This window comes from Protomyctophum bolini (assembly GCF_963924005.1).
Source record: "Protomyctophum bolini genome assembly, chromosome: 3".
Taxonomy (NCBI): Eukaryota; Metazoa; Chordata; class Actinopteri; order Myctophiformes; family Myctophidae; genus Protomyctophum; species Protomyctophum bolini.
The window spans coordinates 4,234,544-4,247,765 of record NC_137864.1 but is presented as its reverse complement, the minus strand read 5'-3'; the positions used below and the strand labels follow the sequence as shown (position 1 = coordinate 4,247,765).

General features: G+C 39.9%; 1 protein-coding gene across 1 annotated transcript in view; it reads right to left on the bottom strand.

Moving 5' to 3' along the window:
• LOC308313443 (nck-associated protein 1-like) overlaps positions 1-12,988 on the bottom strand; it is a gene marked incomplete at its 5' end in the record, with an annotated part of 100,116 nt that extends 87,128 nt beyond the window's left edge. The window contains 14 exons of the mRNA XM_080760541.1: positions 4,241-4,459; positions 4,812-4,943; positions 5,428-5,567; positions 6,154-6,273; positions 6,458-6,590; positions 6,809-6,954; positions 7,839-7,897; positions 8,622-8,703; positions 8,961-9,093; positions 9,833-9,936; positions 10,974-11,070; positions 11,700-11,756; positions 12,486-12,604; positions 12,977-12,988. Coding sequence (XP_080616667.1) covers positions 4,241-4,459; positions 4,812-4,943; positions 5,428-5,567; positions 6,154-6,273; positions 6,458-6,590; positions 6,809-6,954; positions 7,839-7,897; positions 8,622-8,703; positions 8,961-9,093; positions 9,833-9,936; positions 10,974-11,070; positions 11,700-11,756; positions 12,486-12,604; positions 12,977-12,988 — 1,553 coding nt within the window. The remainder of the gene's footprint in view (positions 1-4,240; positions 4,460-4,811; positions 4,944-5,427; positions 5,568-6,153; positions 6,274-6,457; positions 6,591-6,808; positions 6,955-7,838; positions 7,898-8,621; positions 8,704-8,960; positions 9,094-9,832; positions 9,937-10,973; positions 11,071-11,699; positions 11,757-12,485; positions 12,605-12,976) is intronic.
• Positions 12,989-13,222: the final 234 nt, after the last annotated feature.

Below are 13,222 nucleotides of genomic sequence, written 5' to 3'. Positions count from 1 at the left end.
CCCCTTTTGGTGTTTTAAACATTGTGTTATACGAGCTACGAGCTTGTAGGTCTGCTGCTTTTGAAAAATCATAAGAATGCGGCGCAAATCTTTGTATATATATTCTTTCAAAGTGAATGTTTTTTAACTCTAAAAGTCTAAATGGGTTAATGCTTTCGCGTGAAGCCATAGCATGATCAAGGAGGGAGTTCATTTACAAAAGAACATGATGACTATTTATTTTTATTCTTTTGATGGTAAACAATAAACATGCTGGCGGGCAGTCTTTTTGACCCGAAGACAACGCATGCAAAGGTTTAAAGAGCAACTGTTTGTGGGGCTGATATGGTTCCCGTTTCGCATTTGAGTAAATGGTGCGCTGTGACTGGCCAGTCGCTGTGATTGACAGCCTACACCTAAACCTAACCCTAACCTTAACCTCAGTAAAACTATACCTAAACCTAACCCTAACCTTAACCTCAGTAAAACTATACCTAACCCTAACCTCAGTAAAACTATGCCTAAACCTAACCTCAGTAAAACTATACCTAATCCTAACCCTAACCCTAACCTTAACCTCAGTAAAACTATACCTAAACCGAACCCTAACCCTAACCTTAACCTCAGTAAAACTATACCTAAACCTAACCCTAACCCTAACCTCAGTAAAACTATACCTAAACCTAACCCTAGTAAAACTATACCTAAACCTAACCTCAGTAAAACTATACCTAAACATAACCCTAACCTCAGTAAAACTATACCTAAACCTAACCCTAACCTCAGTAAAACTATACCTAAACATAACCCTAACCCTAACCTCAGTAAAACTATACCTAAACCTAACCCTAACCTTAACCTAAGTAAAACTATACCTAAACCTAACCCTAACCCTAACCTCAGTAAAACTATACCTAAACCTAACCCTAACCCTAGTAAAACTATACCTAAACCTAACCCTAACCTCAGTAAAACTATACCTAAACATAACCCTAACCCTAACCTCAGTAAAACTATACCTAAACCTAACCCTAACCCTAACCTCAGTAAAACTATACCTAAACATAACCCTAACCCTAACCTCAGTAAAACTATACCTAAACCTAACCCTAACCCTAACCTTAACCTCAGTAAAACTATACCTAAACCTAACCCTAACCTCAGTAAAACTATACCTAAACCTAACCCTAACCTCAGTAAAACTATACCTAAACCTAACCCTAACCTCAGTAAAACTATACCTAAACCTAACCCTAACCTCAGTAAAACTATACCTAAACCTAACCCTAACCCTAACCTCAGTAAAACTATACCTAAACCTAACCCTAACCCTAACCTCAGTAAAACTATACCTAAACCTAACCCTAACCTCAGTAAAACTATACCTAAACCTAACCCTAACCCTAACCTCAGTAAAACTATACCTAAACCTAACCCTAACCCTAACCTCAGTAAAACTATACCTAAACATAACCCTAACCTCAGTAAAACTATACCTAAACCTAACCCTAACCCTAACCTCAGTAAAACTATACCTAAACATAACCCTAACCCTAACCTCAGTAAAACTATACCTAAACCTAACCCTAACCTCAGTAAAACTATACCTAAACATAACCCTAACCCTAACCTCAGTAAAACTATACCTAACCCTAACCTCAGTAAAACTATACCTAAACATAACCCTAACCCTAACCTCAGTAAAACTATACCTAAACCTAACCCTAACCCTAACCTCAGTAAAACTATACCTAAACCTAACCCTAACCCTAACCTCAGTAAAACTATACCTAAACCTAACCCTAACCCTAACCTCAGTAAAACTATACCTAAACCTAACCCTAACCCTAACCTCAGTAAAACTATACCTAAACCTAACCCTAACCTCAGTAAAACTATACCTAAACCTAACCCTAACCTCAGTAAAACTATACCTAAACCTAACCCTAACCTCAGTAAAACTATACCTAAACCTAACCCTAACCCTAACCTCAGTAAAACTATACCTAAACCTAACCCTAACCTCAGTAAAACTATACCTAAACCTAACCCTAACCCTAACCTTAACCTCAGTAAAACTATACCTAAACCTAACCCTAACCTCAGTAAAACTATACCTAACCCTAACTTCAGTAAAACTATACCTAACCCTAACCCTAACCTCAGTAAAACTATACCTAAACATAACCCTAACCCTAACCCTAACCCTAACCCTAACCCATACCTATACCTAAACATAACCCTAACCCTAACCTCAGTAAAACTATACCTAAACCTAACCCTAACCCTAACCTTAACCTCAGTAAAACTATACCTAAACCTAACCCTAACCCTAACCTCAGTAAAACTATACCTAAACCTAACCCTAACCCTAACCTCAGTAAAACTATACCTAAACCTAACCCTAACCCTAACCTCAGTAAAACTATACCTAAACCTAACCCTAACCTCAGTAAAACTATACCTAAACCTAACCCTAACCTCAGTAAAACTATACCTAAACCTAACCCTAACCTCAGTAAAACTATACCTAAACCTAACCCTAACCCTAACCTCAGTAAAACTATACCTAAACCTAACCCTAACCTCAGTAAAACTATACCTAAACCTAACCCTAACCCTAACCTTAACCTCAGTAAAACTATACCTAAACCTAACCCTAACCCTAACCTCAGTAAAACTATACCTAACCCTAACTTCAGTAAAACTATACCTAACCCTAACCCTAACCTCAGTAAAACTATACCTAAACATAACCCTAACCCTAACCTCAGTAAAACTATACCTAACCCTAACCTCAGTAAAACTATGCCTAAACCTAACCCTAACCTCAGTAAAACTATACCTAAACCTAACCCTAACCTTAACCTCAGTAAAACTATACCTAAACCTAACCCTAACCCTAACCCTAACCTTAACCTCAGTAAAACTATACCTAAACCTAACCCTAACCTCAGTAAAACTATACCTAAACCTAACCCTAACCCTAACCTCAGTAAAACTATACCTAAACCTAACCCTAACCTCAGTAAAACTATACCTAAACATAACCCTAACCCTAACCTCAGTAAAACTATACCTAAACATAACCCTAACCCTAACCTCAGTAAAACTATACCTAAACCTAACCCTAACCTTAACCTCAGTAAAACTATACCTAAACCTAACCCTAACCCTAACCTCAGTAAAACTATACCTAAACCTAACCCTAACCCTAACCTCAGTAAAACTATACCTAAACCTAACCCCAGTAAAACTATACCTAAACCTAACCCTAACCCTAACCTCAGTAAAACTATACCTAGACCTAACCTTAACCCTAACCTCAGTAAAAATATACCTAAACCTAACCCTAACCTCAGTAAAACTATACCTAACCCTAACCTCAGTAAAAAATATACCTAAACCTAACCCTAACCTCAGTAAAACTATACCTAACCCTAACCTCAGTAAAACTATACCTAAACCTAACCTCAGTAAAACTATACCTAAACCTAACCTCAGTCAAACTAACGCAGTGGCTGGGGGGCGTTTCCAAGAACCCGAATGCGAAACGGATACCATATTAGCGTTTGTGGGACGTACGGTTGACGTAGTGTTGCTCCTAACCCTAACAACACAGCCAGTGATGGGTTTATGACAGTGGTTTTCAACCCTTTTCATTTCAAGGCCCATTATTTATTTGGCATTTGAGCCACTGGCCACCATTTGATGAGATTTAACCTCTCAGACCCTAATCTAAAGAATAGTCCTGAAAGCCACCCCTATAGAGCGTCGCAGTCCCTCCCCCTTTCAGAACAACGAGTGGCCCAGGAAATGAATCCCAATGCATTTTTCCCATAGGCATTTCTTAAATTATTTTTTTAAAGACCTTTTCAGCGTCGTACGAAGCCAACTCTTGTCGTGACAAATCATGCCAACACACACAATATTTTGGACCAAACAAATAATTACAAAGAAGAAAAACAACAAAAAATGTATTTTCTAATTCTTTGTTTGGCCCGAAAAATTGTGTTTGTTGTCATGATTTGTCACGACAAGAGTTGGCTTCGTACGACGCTTAAAAGGTCTTTAAATAAATAATGTAAGAAATGGTGCACTGCTCCTCCCGGTGTATAGGGGAGGGCTGTCTTACAGAGACAACATGTAGACAACATGCAGCAAAGGTTGCCATGAAGTTCATGATACGGTACTCAAACACGCAACACGCTGTCAGGCCACCACTAGGCCAGCGGGCGCCACCCGGTCTCGGTCATCTTACCAGTTGGTGTAAAGGCTGGTGATGGTGGGTTCTCCATGGCTGTCTAGGTGCTGGGTCTGCTGCAGCAGCACGTTGTTGAACACGCGGGTAATGTCAATAGTGACATAGTTCTCTATGGACTGTAAGACGGTCATGTAGGCCCTGACGCTGGTCAGTAGCTCGCTGGGCTTGGCTATCTCCTGAGTAGCCTGGTTGTACATGGTCATCCCCACAATAGACCTGACACATACACATGAAACAGTTTAGCTTTCCATGTGAATAAAAGGTAACAAGATGAACACAGACAAAGGTTTACTTTATGTTTGCACGTGTTTTGACAACTGTAGCTAAATTAGAACATTTCGCTAGACAATAACGTTAAGATAAATATTAATAAATACATACATAATGTAATTTGTATCCACTGATGACAAATCATAATTCATTATCTACATACATGATACATGCATCAACATTTGAGGACAACAGCAATATTTTTTTTGGGGATCATTTACAGCAGGCTTTAGAGGTCGCAGTGTAACATTGAGCAATCAAACACATGAGAGTATTTGCAGTGTGTACATGTATTTACTTGGTAAATCTGATCTCTAGATGTGAGGTGAGGTATTCTCGCGGTGTGAAGGTGTGTTCCCACACCACCATGTTGGGAACGTAGTTGATGGAGAAACACAGCTCAGACAGGGCTGTGTGCAACTTGTCCAGACTGAAAGAAGACAACAACAAAGTATACGTTTCAAACACTTTGCTGTCTGTACGAGAACACACAAGGCTGTGAAGTCAGGTTATTATTGTGACCCGTTTAACCCCTGGCTCTACAATAACAGAAATACACACACAGTACATTGAAAACAAACCTTTCACATTTCGTTTTAAATGACAAGAATTTCAACATTTTGGTGTTAGCATTATGTTATGCTTTAGCTATTGAAAAGACAAGCTAAAAAAAAAACAAGCTCAAAGCGCGCCACCGAGTGGCGCGCTATGAGCTTGAAGGTCTGCTATTTTTAGAAAAATCGAACAACGACTGACATAGAAACATAGCTTTTTCAGAAAACTGTCAGGATGTAGAAGACATTTTTAGAATCTGATCTCAGGTCAAAATGGGTTAAGGATTTACAATACTTATTGAATAATAATGTTCTAGTGTGTGTGTGTGTGTGTGTGTGTGTGTGTCAGAGATAACTCACTTGGTGACCAGTAATCTATTTTTCCTCATGCTCTCAACTCCAGGCTTTTCTCGCTCCGGCTCTCCTTTCTTCCCTGTAGCTTTCTTACTCTTCTTGTTGACGGCCTGGCTGATGGTCTTGGCACAGTGCTTAGGAAGCAGCTGGAGACAAAACAAGTATAGTAGTAGTAATATTGCATGTATATATTAAATTCATCCAAATGTTGCTACAAGACAACAAAACCATTGGACACATCTGGTAGGATGGTTGCTAATGCTAATATCTTGTAATAGCATAGGCCTAGTGTTGGCTGTCTTAAACCAGTTAGTTAATTCATTAAGCAATATTACACGAGAGGGTGTTCTTTATATTCATTAATGCACTCGGAACTCTCCTGCAGCATCGCAGGCATGCATTAATGACGATGAAGAACACCCTCTCGTGTAATATTGCAATTATACAACAATCATACGAGCTTGTAGATCTGCTATTTTTGAACAGTCGAAGAACGACTGACATAGAAACATAGCTTTTTCAGAAAACTGTCAGGATGTAGAAGACTTTTTTTTTAAATCTGATCTCAGGTCAAAATGGGTTTATGGTAGATCACTTTGTCATTAGCAGAACGGAAATATGAACAACATACTTGGCAACAAAGAATTGATACTGCGTTATATTAAAATTGTCTCATTCGTGTCGTCCCATTGACCAAAAATAGGCGTTGTAGTGTGCGTGTACAGTACGTACCTGGTCACTGAGAGTACATTGTTCCGTGCAAATGTCAGTGATGAGATTTCTGGCCTGTTTGGCCATTTCATCCAGGAACATGTTGCACAGCGACAGGCTGCGATCCCCTATGTGGTGGCGCTAGAAGACACACACATAAACACACAATGTGGGCTGTTCTATGGCTACAATTATACTTGTCATTTCTATGCGGACACAAACTGCAACACAGTATGTTCTGCTAAAAACACAACACATTAGCTGGGACTATGGGTGTTTTTTTCTTTTGGGTGTGTGTGTGTGTGTGTGTGTGTGTGTGTGTTACCTCCTCGGGGCACAGTTCATGTGTGCAGGACATGAAGTGTGTACACAGCAGAGGGAAGCAGATGGAGTGTCTGCTCTGAGATGGTAGCTCCAAACACTGTTGAAACATCTTCTCAAATGCACGGCTGTAGAAACTGCACACACAAAAATATATTATTTATTTTGTGTAAATGTGTTAATGTATAAGAAGTGTGTGTGTGTGTGTGTGTGTGTGTGTGTGTGTGCGTGTGCGTGTGCGTGTGCGTGTGCGTGTGCGTGTGCGCGTGCGCGTGTGTGTGTGTGTGTGTGCGTGTGCGTGTGCGTGTGCGTGTGCGTGTGCGTGTGCGCGTGTGTGTGTGTGTGTGTCTCTCACCAGAATATGGAGAGGTCAGAGGTCTCCACTAGCATCTCCACCAGTGAGTCCACCATCTTGGTGTGAAAGATGATGGTGTTCATCATCTTCCCCAGCTCCCTGTGGTCTGCTATACCCAGACTGGCCTTAGAAACACTGGTATACGCCTAGAGGAGACATGGTGGGAGGGAATAAAGAACAGAAAGATGGAATAGAAGGGAACGAACCAAATGAACAGGGAAAGAAAGGCAGGTTGGATGGAAACGAAGAGGGAATGAGGAAAAGGAAAACAGGAAGTAGGGATGAACCGAAATGCAAAGAAAGTGGCAATAAGTCTGAGGAATCAGAAACAAGAGAACGACAAACTGAACACTATAGCATCATTGTGTATTGTATTGTATTGACATTAGACACCAGCGAATGGCGGATTTAGCCGGTTAACCGCAGTTTGGGTCAAAAGAATATATTATTAATTAATATCGGATAAACCGTGGGTGAAATAATGCTGGAAATAAATGAATGGCATCCATCTATAGGTTTTATAACTTTTAAAACGGAAATAAACTAATGACATCTATCTATAGGCTTATAATATAGTTTTTTTTTAAAGGCACCAAATCTCGGCGTGCGTGCGTTAGTAGTATTTTTCCTTGAACTTGTAGATTGGCTATATCCCTGCAGCGGATTTCGGGTGGTTGCGGATATATAAATTGGATTAAGTCATTTATGCGGTGGGATAACAGGCGGATTATAAATATGCACACTCGGATTCGGGTGACAAAAAAGCTCATCCGCTGATCTCTGATTGACATGATCATGAATTGACATTGAATTTGAAAAAAAGGACACATTTACACAAAATATGTTTGACAATATAAACGCATAATATCCAGCTTGCCCAGAGACATCTTGAAAATATAGCAAATTCGTTCGATACAATTTGTTCCTGAATAACATGTAGTTGGTATCAAGTTCAACTGTGTGTGTGTGTGTGTGTGTGTGTGTGTGTGTGTGTGTGTGTGTGTGTGTGTGTGTGTGTGTGTGTGTGTACCTGCAATCTGAACCAGTCCAGTCTCATGCCTCTGAAGTCAAACACATCTCCATCCTCCACTATAAGGAACAAGCATGTGCAAAATTACCACAACACTGTGTTTGATGTTATTTTTAAAACAATATTCACACACATCACATCATCCTTCAATAATTATATTCCACAACACTGAGCTGACATGGACATAAGCATTTAATCTTTGATGTTTACTGTCTGCTGGCGTTTGGCTTATGAATGTTATTCTGTTGTACCAGGTTTTTCTTTTCCTTTTAGATTTTTTTGAGAGAGAGAAACCATGAAACAGTTTTTGGCATAATATAAACACAGTACATTCCAGTATTAACCCATTTTGCGCGGGAACCCCTTTTATGTTATACAAGATCTACAAGCTCACGCCGAGTGGCGCTCTACGAGCTTGTAGGTCTGCTATTTCTTTTAAATGGTGAAAATGTGCCTCACATCTTTGAATATATATTGTTACAGAGTGAACATTTTAACTAAATTATTTGCTTCTGTGTTGGGGTCCCTGGAACAACATATTTTCATATTGGGGTCCTTTCCTTGACATGAAATATTGAGCACAACTGAAACAGAAACATTTCAGAAAGCCGTCAGGATTTTGAAGACTTTTTTTTTAATTTCGACCTCAGGCCTAAATGGGTTAATTGAACTGAAAGACTGTATAAAGAAAGAATGACCTGTTGCAATTGTACACTCTCAGGGTTAAATGATCATACATGATTACCTCAAACCATGATTTACAGTACAGTAGTTTATGTTTACCTTGTTTGACGCTGAGAGAGGTCATCGTGTTGACGAAGGAAGACATGATGATTGATTCATCTTCTGGACACACAGAGAGGTTCTAGCATAGAAAAAACAAGTTCCATTCTTACGGTGATTAATGTTATCGATGCATGTTCCTTTAGCCATTATTCATCATTGTCATACAAATAAATATTAGGAATATGAAACCATGGGTGGTAGGGGTAGTTTCAGTAACCCCCTTCCCCCCGTTAATTAAGATTGTCCCACTGACATTTTCAATGCGTGTGTGTGTGTGTGTGTGTGTGTGTGTGTGTGTGTGTGTGTGCGTGTGTGTGTGTGTGTGTGTGTGTGTACCTGCACCAGTTCGTTGAGCACCACAGCATCGAAACCAGATAGATACTGAACGTAGTACCTCTGCATGACTGGACCATACTTCCTCACATGGGCCCTCAGCTCCTCCATGTAGAAGATCAACTCTGCTATGTGTCTGTAACACACACACACACACACACACACACACACACACACACACACACACACACACACACACTTAACAAGAAATTCTTGAACACAAACAATAGTGGATGCGCAAACTTGGAAAACTCTACAACAAGTGCTTCAGGATACAGATCACGGGCATCGCCTTCTCCATATATGGCGACTGCCAATTATTGCAGACACTGAACAGAATTTTGCCGATGCCTGATCAGCTCTCAGCTTGGGCATGCCTGCAATCTGCAGGCACCTCACGACTGATTTATGGACATTACCAAGGCTTCCAAATATGAACACAAGTAGTTTACATTTGTAGCCAAGCTGTATAATAGCATCTTTAAGACGCTGGTACTTAAGCACCTTGGTAAGGAATGCCTCTTCCAGACTGTGGTCAAATGTACATACCACTTCCAAAATGGTCACTTCTCTACTGTCATCAACACCAACAATATCTGGTGTATTAGCTGTGACATCTGAAATCATCATAGACTCAAATACCACACGACAGTGTGATTTGAGTCTGGCTACATGAACATGGCAGTTAAAACATACGAGTGCTTATACATTTTGGCAGATGATGAAACATATGAACTTAGCTAATAGGTCAACAATTCTGTCGTGCCTAGCGATGTACATTCCATTATATACATAGCAACCAAACACACATTACTGTGTGCGATCATGTATCAGTGTGTGTGTATTATTGTGCGTGTGTGTGTGTGTTTGCTTACTTGTCTAAGTCATCTGTACTTTTCTTCTGGATGTTGTCGGCGTGACGAAGGAGCCAGATGATTTCATCACGGGCAAACGATAATGCCATGAACACAAACAGCGCCTGCAGGTGGAGAACACAGAGTAAAAGAGAGAAAGGTCTCTTTTTGAACACCTACTGTACAAAGAAAAAACACACTACTTTGGTATCATTATCTTCATCAGAACATTATAGGGCCAACTCATGCAGGTGTTAAATAGAAAGTAGAAAAGTTCATCTTAAATCATTAGGTTTATAAGAAGACAGAGTCACACTAGTTATCAGAACATAATGTATTCCCTTAATAAACTGTGTGATAACGTATTCTGGCCCCGATTGAAAAGGCATTATCCCAATCCCACAATGCACAACTTGGAGTAAGGGACAAAGCGCTAAAGCATTGCGTGATTTCAAATGCCCAGATTTTGAGCTTGTATAAACTGGGTACCAGTACCAGATCAGGAATCACCATTATTATTATTCGCAGTACTAACGTTGTGGTCCTGTACTTCTGGCTCTCCACAGGAACTCCATAACATAGAATATACAAATATTGCAGCACGACTCTTTAACCCAGGCCTGACGTCGGAATAAATAAAAAACGTTCGCTCTGAAAGAATATATATTCAAAGATTTGTGCCTTACGATTTTTCAAAAATAGCAGACCTAAAATATGATCTGAAGTGGGACGTGTTCCTCAGTCATGTTGCAGGTCCCTTGGTGTGATCCATGGTCAGGCAATGCCCTCTTGATTGTTTATTGTATTACTACACATTATGATACGGTTGATGATGCTGCGTTTGGTCGTCTAAATAATGTAAACTATTTTCAATTTTTTCTTATCTATCTTGTCTGTCCATGAATACGTACTCTGCTGTTGTTGCTTGTGTCTGTATTTTAGGTTGTCTGTTGTATGCGTTTGTAAAAAATCTAAAATAAAGTACTGATCATAAAAATAAGAAAATAGCAGACCTACAAGCTCGTAGTGCGCCACTCGGTGGCACGCTATGAGCTTGTAGATCTGCTATTTTTCAATAGCTAAAGCATAACATAATGCTTAGTTAAAAACACCAAAAGGGGTTCCCACCCCAAGAATGGGTTAAGTTGACATTATATATTACCTTTGGGCCCAGGAGTCCAGGCTGGTCAGCAAGGACGGTAGCCAACTCCTTCAGAGCAGAGCGGAGAAACTTGCGTCTCTCTCTGTGCATGGAGCCTCTGCACATCAAACACATAGATGATGCCCAATGACACATCATTCAATTATATATTCTATCACCTTCGGGACAACATGGTAAGATGAGAGTACCACTGACAGAAGAGGAGAGAAGGCAGGTGGTTGAGCAGGGGAGGAATTAAATATTTTACCTTTACTAGTTCAATAACTGGTCATACTATATATTTTTTTTGTTTTATACTAAAACCTTAAATGGATTTTGGTAGGGTCAGTAATGTCAGCCCATTGACATTGGACAAAGAAACTGGCCCAGACAGCCAATAAGTGGAATGTTTCTCAATAGCATTTTTTCTTCCATCCCTTTTCTGGGGTGAACACACAGATATTATTAGTGTAGCGTGAAAACATCAGGGGGCGTAAAAGCATAAGGTTTAAGTGATTAAAAAGTGAAGGGATGCAGGACTAAAAGACTAATGGATGGAGGAATGAGTGGCCAATTAGAGAAAGTGGTTAAACAAGTGCAAAAGCATGCAAGATAAAAGGATAGCAGGTTGAGAAAGAGGGAAAGGCGAGAAGAGACAAAGACAAGAGAGAAGGATGTATGGATGGATAGATAGACAGATAGAGGCAGATTAAGAGATGGAGGGCAAAGAGAGATTAGGATACGTACGCATGAGACAGTGCTTGTTCCTTGCATTCTCTTATGTCGTTGATGCGTTTGTTGTATCTGAAACACACAAATTGAAGAGAGGCACTGATTGAAAACCCTGAACCCAGTGTGTGTGTGTGTGTGTGTGTGTGTGTGTGTGTGTGTGTGTGTGCGTGCGTGCGTGCGTGCGTGCGTGCGTGCGTGCGTGCGTGCGTGCGCGCTCGCTCACAAATTGTTTCCATTTTATTATTATCCTGTCTGTGTGTGAACTCCTGCAATTATAGCATTTGTCTACTACTTTTATTTCCTGAGATGGCAACACATACTGTAATGTCCAATTGTTTGTCTTATTGCTTTCTGTATGTCTTTGTCTATTCTTGTTCATGAAAAATTAATACATTTTAAGTTGAAAACAAAAGAAAACCCTAAACTCATGGCATGAAGGTGTTAAAGATTCCAATAAATTATTATTATTATACTAATAAAGACAAACAATTGTGTAATTGAGGATGTTAAGCAGAACAGTGACAATATAGAGACATTGAATATGTTATGAGTGTGTAAAAAATTCCTAAATCGGCAAAAGAGTTTTGACATAAAAATCACAAATGCTCAACATTCATAATGTAGCTTGTACACATCAAGTCACCAAATGTACATTATAAATCAGGCATAAATGTGTGTGTAGATGCTTCCTACGCACACGTGTGTGTGTGTGTGTGTGTGCGTGTGTGTGTGTGTGTGTGTGTGTGTGTCTGTGTGTCTGTGTGTGTGTGTGTGTGTGTGCGAGTGTGCACGCGCGCCTACCCTCTGATGTTAACAAACAGGTCCTCAGCTGCTTTGTGAATGTGGAAGACCTCATCTCTAAACAGGCAGAGACACGCGGAACTCTGCAGAGCCAACTTGCCAGTCTCAATAATAACATTCTGTTACATCATCTTTGGTGTCCCTATACATTTCTGTTACCTGTCGTCACCTGCTTCCTGGTCATGTGACTTCAGTAACCAATACACGACAGCTATGTCCCACAAAACTCCCTTCAAAATAAAAGCATTTGGCTCAAAGGAAAACGACTTGTTTCACAATAAGTAACATTGTCATAATAACAATGTCTGTTCACCCAGAATATAGAAAAGTTCAGTAGAAAACGTGTTTGGGTTCTTTACAGTTACAGACACAGAGAGGGGGGAGGGGGGGCCTAGAGAAAGCAATATGAGATATTTTATGACCTTGTGATTAGCAGACAGCCAAAAGTAAAACATAAAACATAAATGTGTTTTGGCCATCCAATTATTTACCATGCACACCATCAAATATGAATACACGGTTTTCAAATAATTGCAATGCATACTATTGAAGAATAGCCTACTATAAAACTTCATGTTCAAACACTGATCAAGACAAAAATGGGAAATGATGGATGGTTATTTCACTATATAAATAGGCCTATTCCTGTGGAACCGGGAGTCAAGCAAAAGGGAATGCATCCCATGTTCTTGTCAGGGTCCCCAGTTCAAAAGTGATTAATTTGGATGGGGTCACGC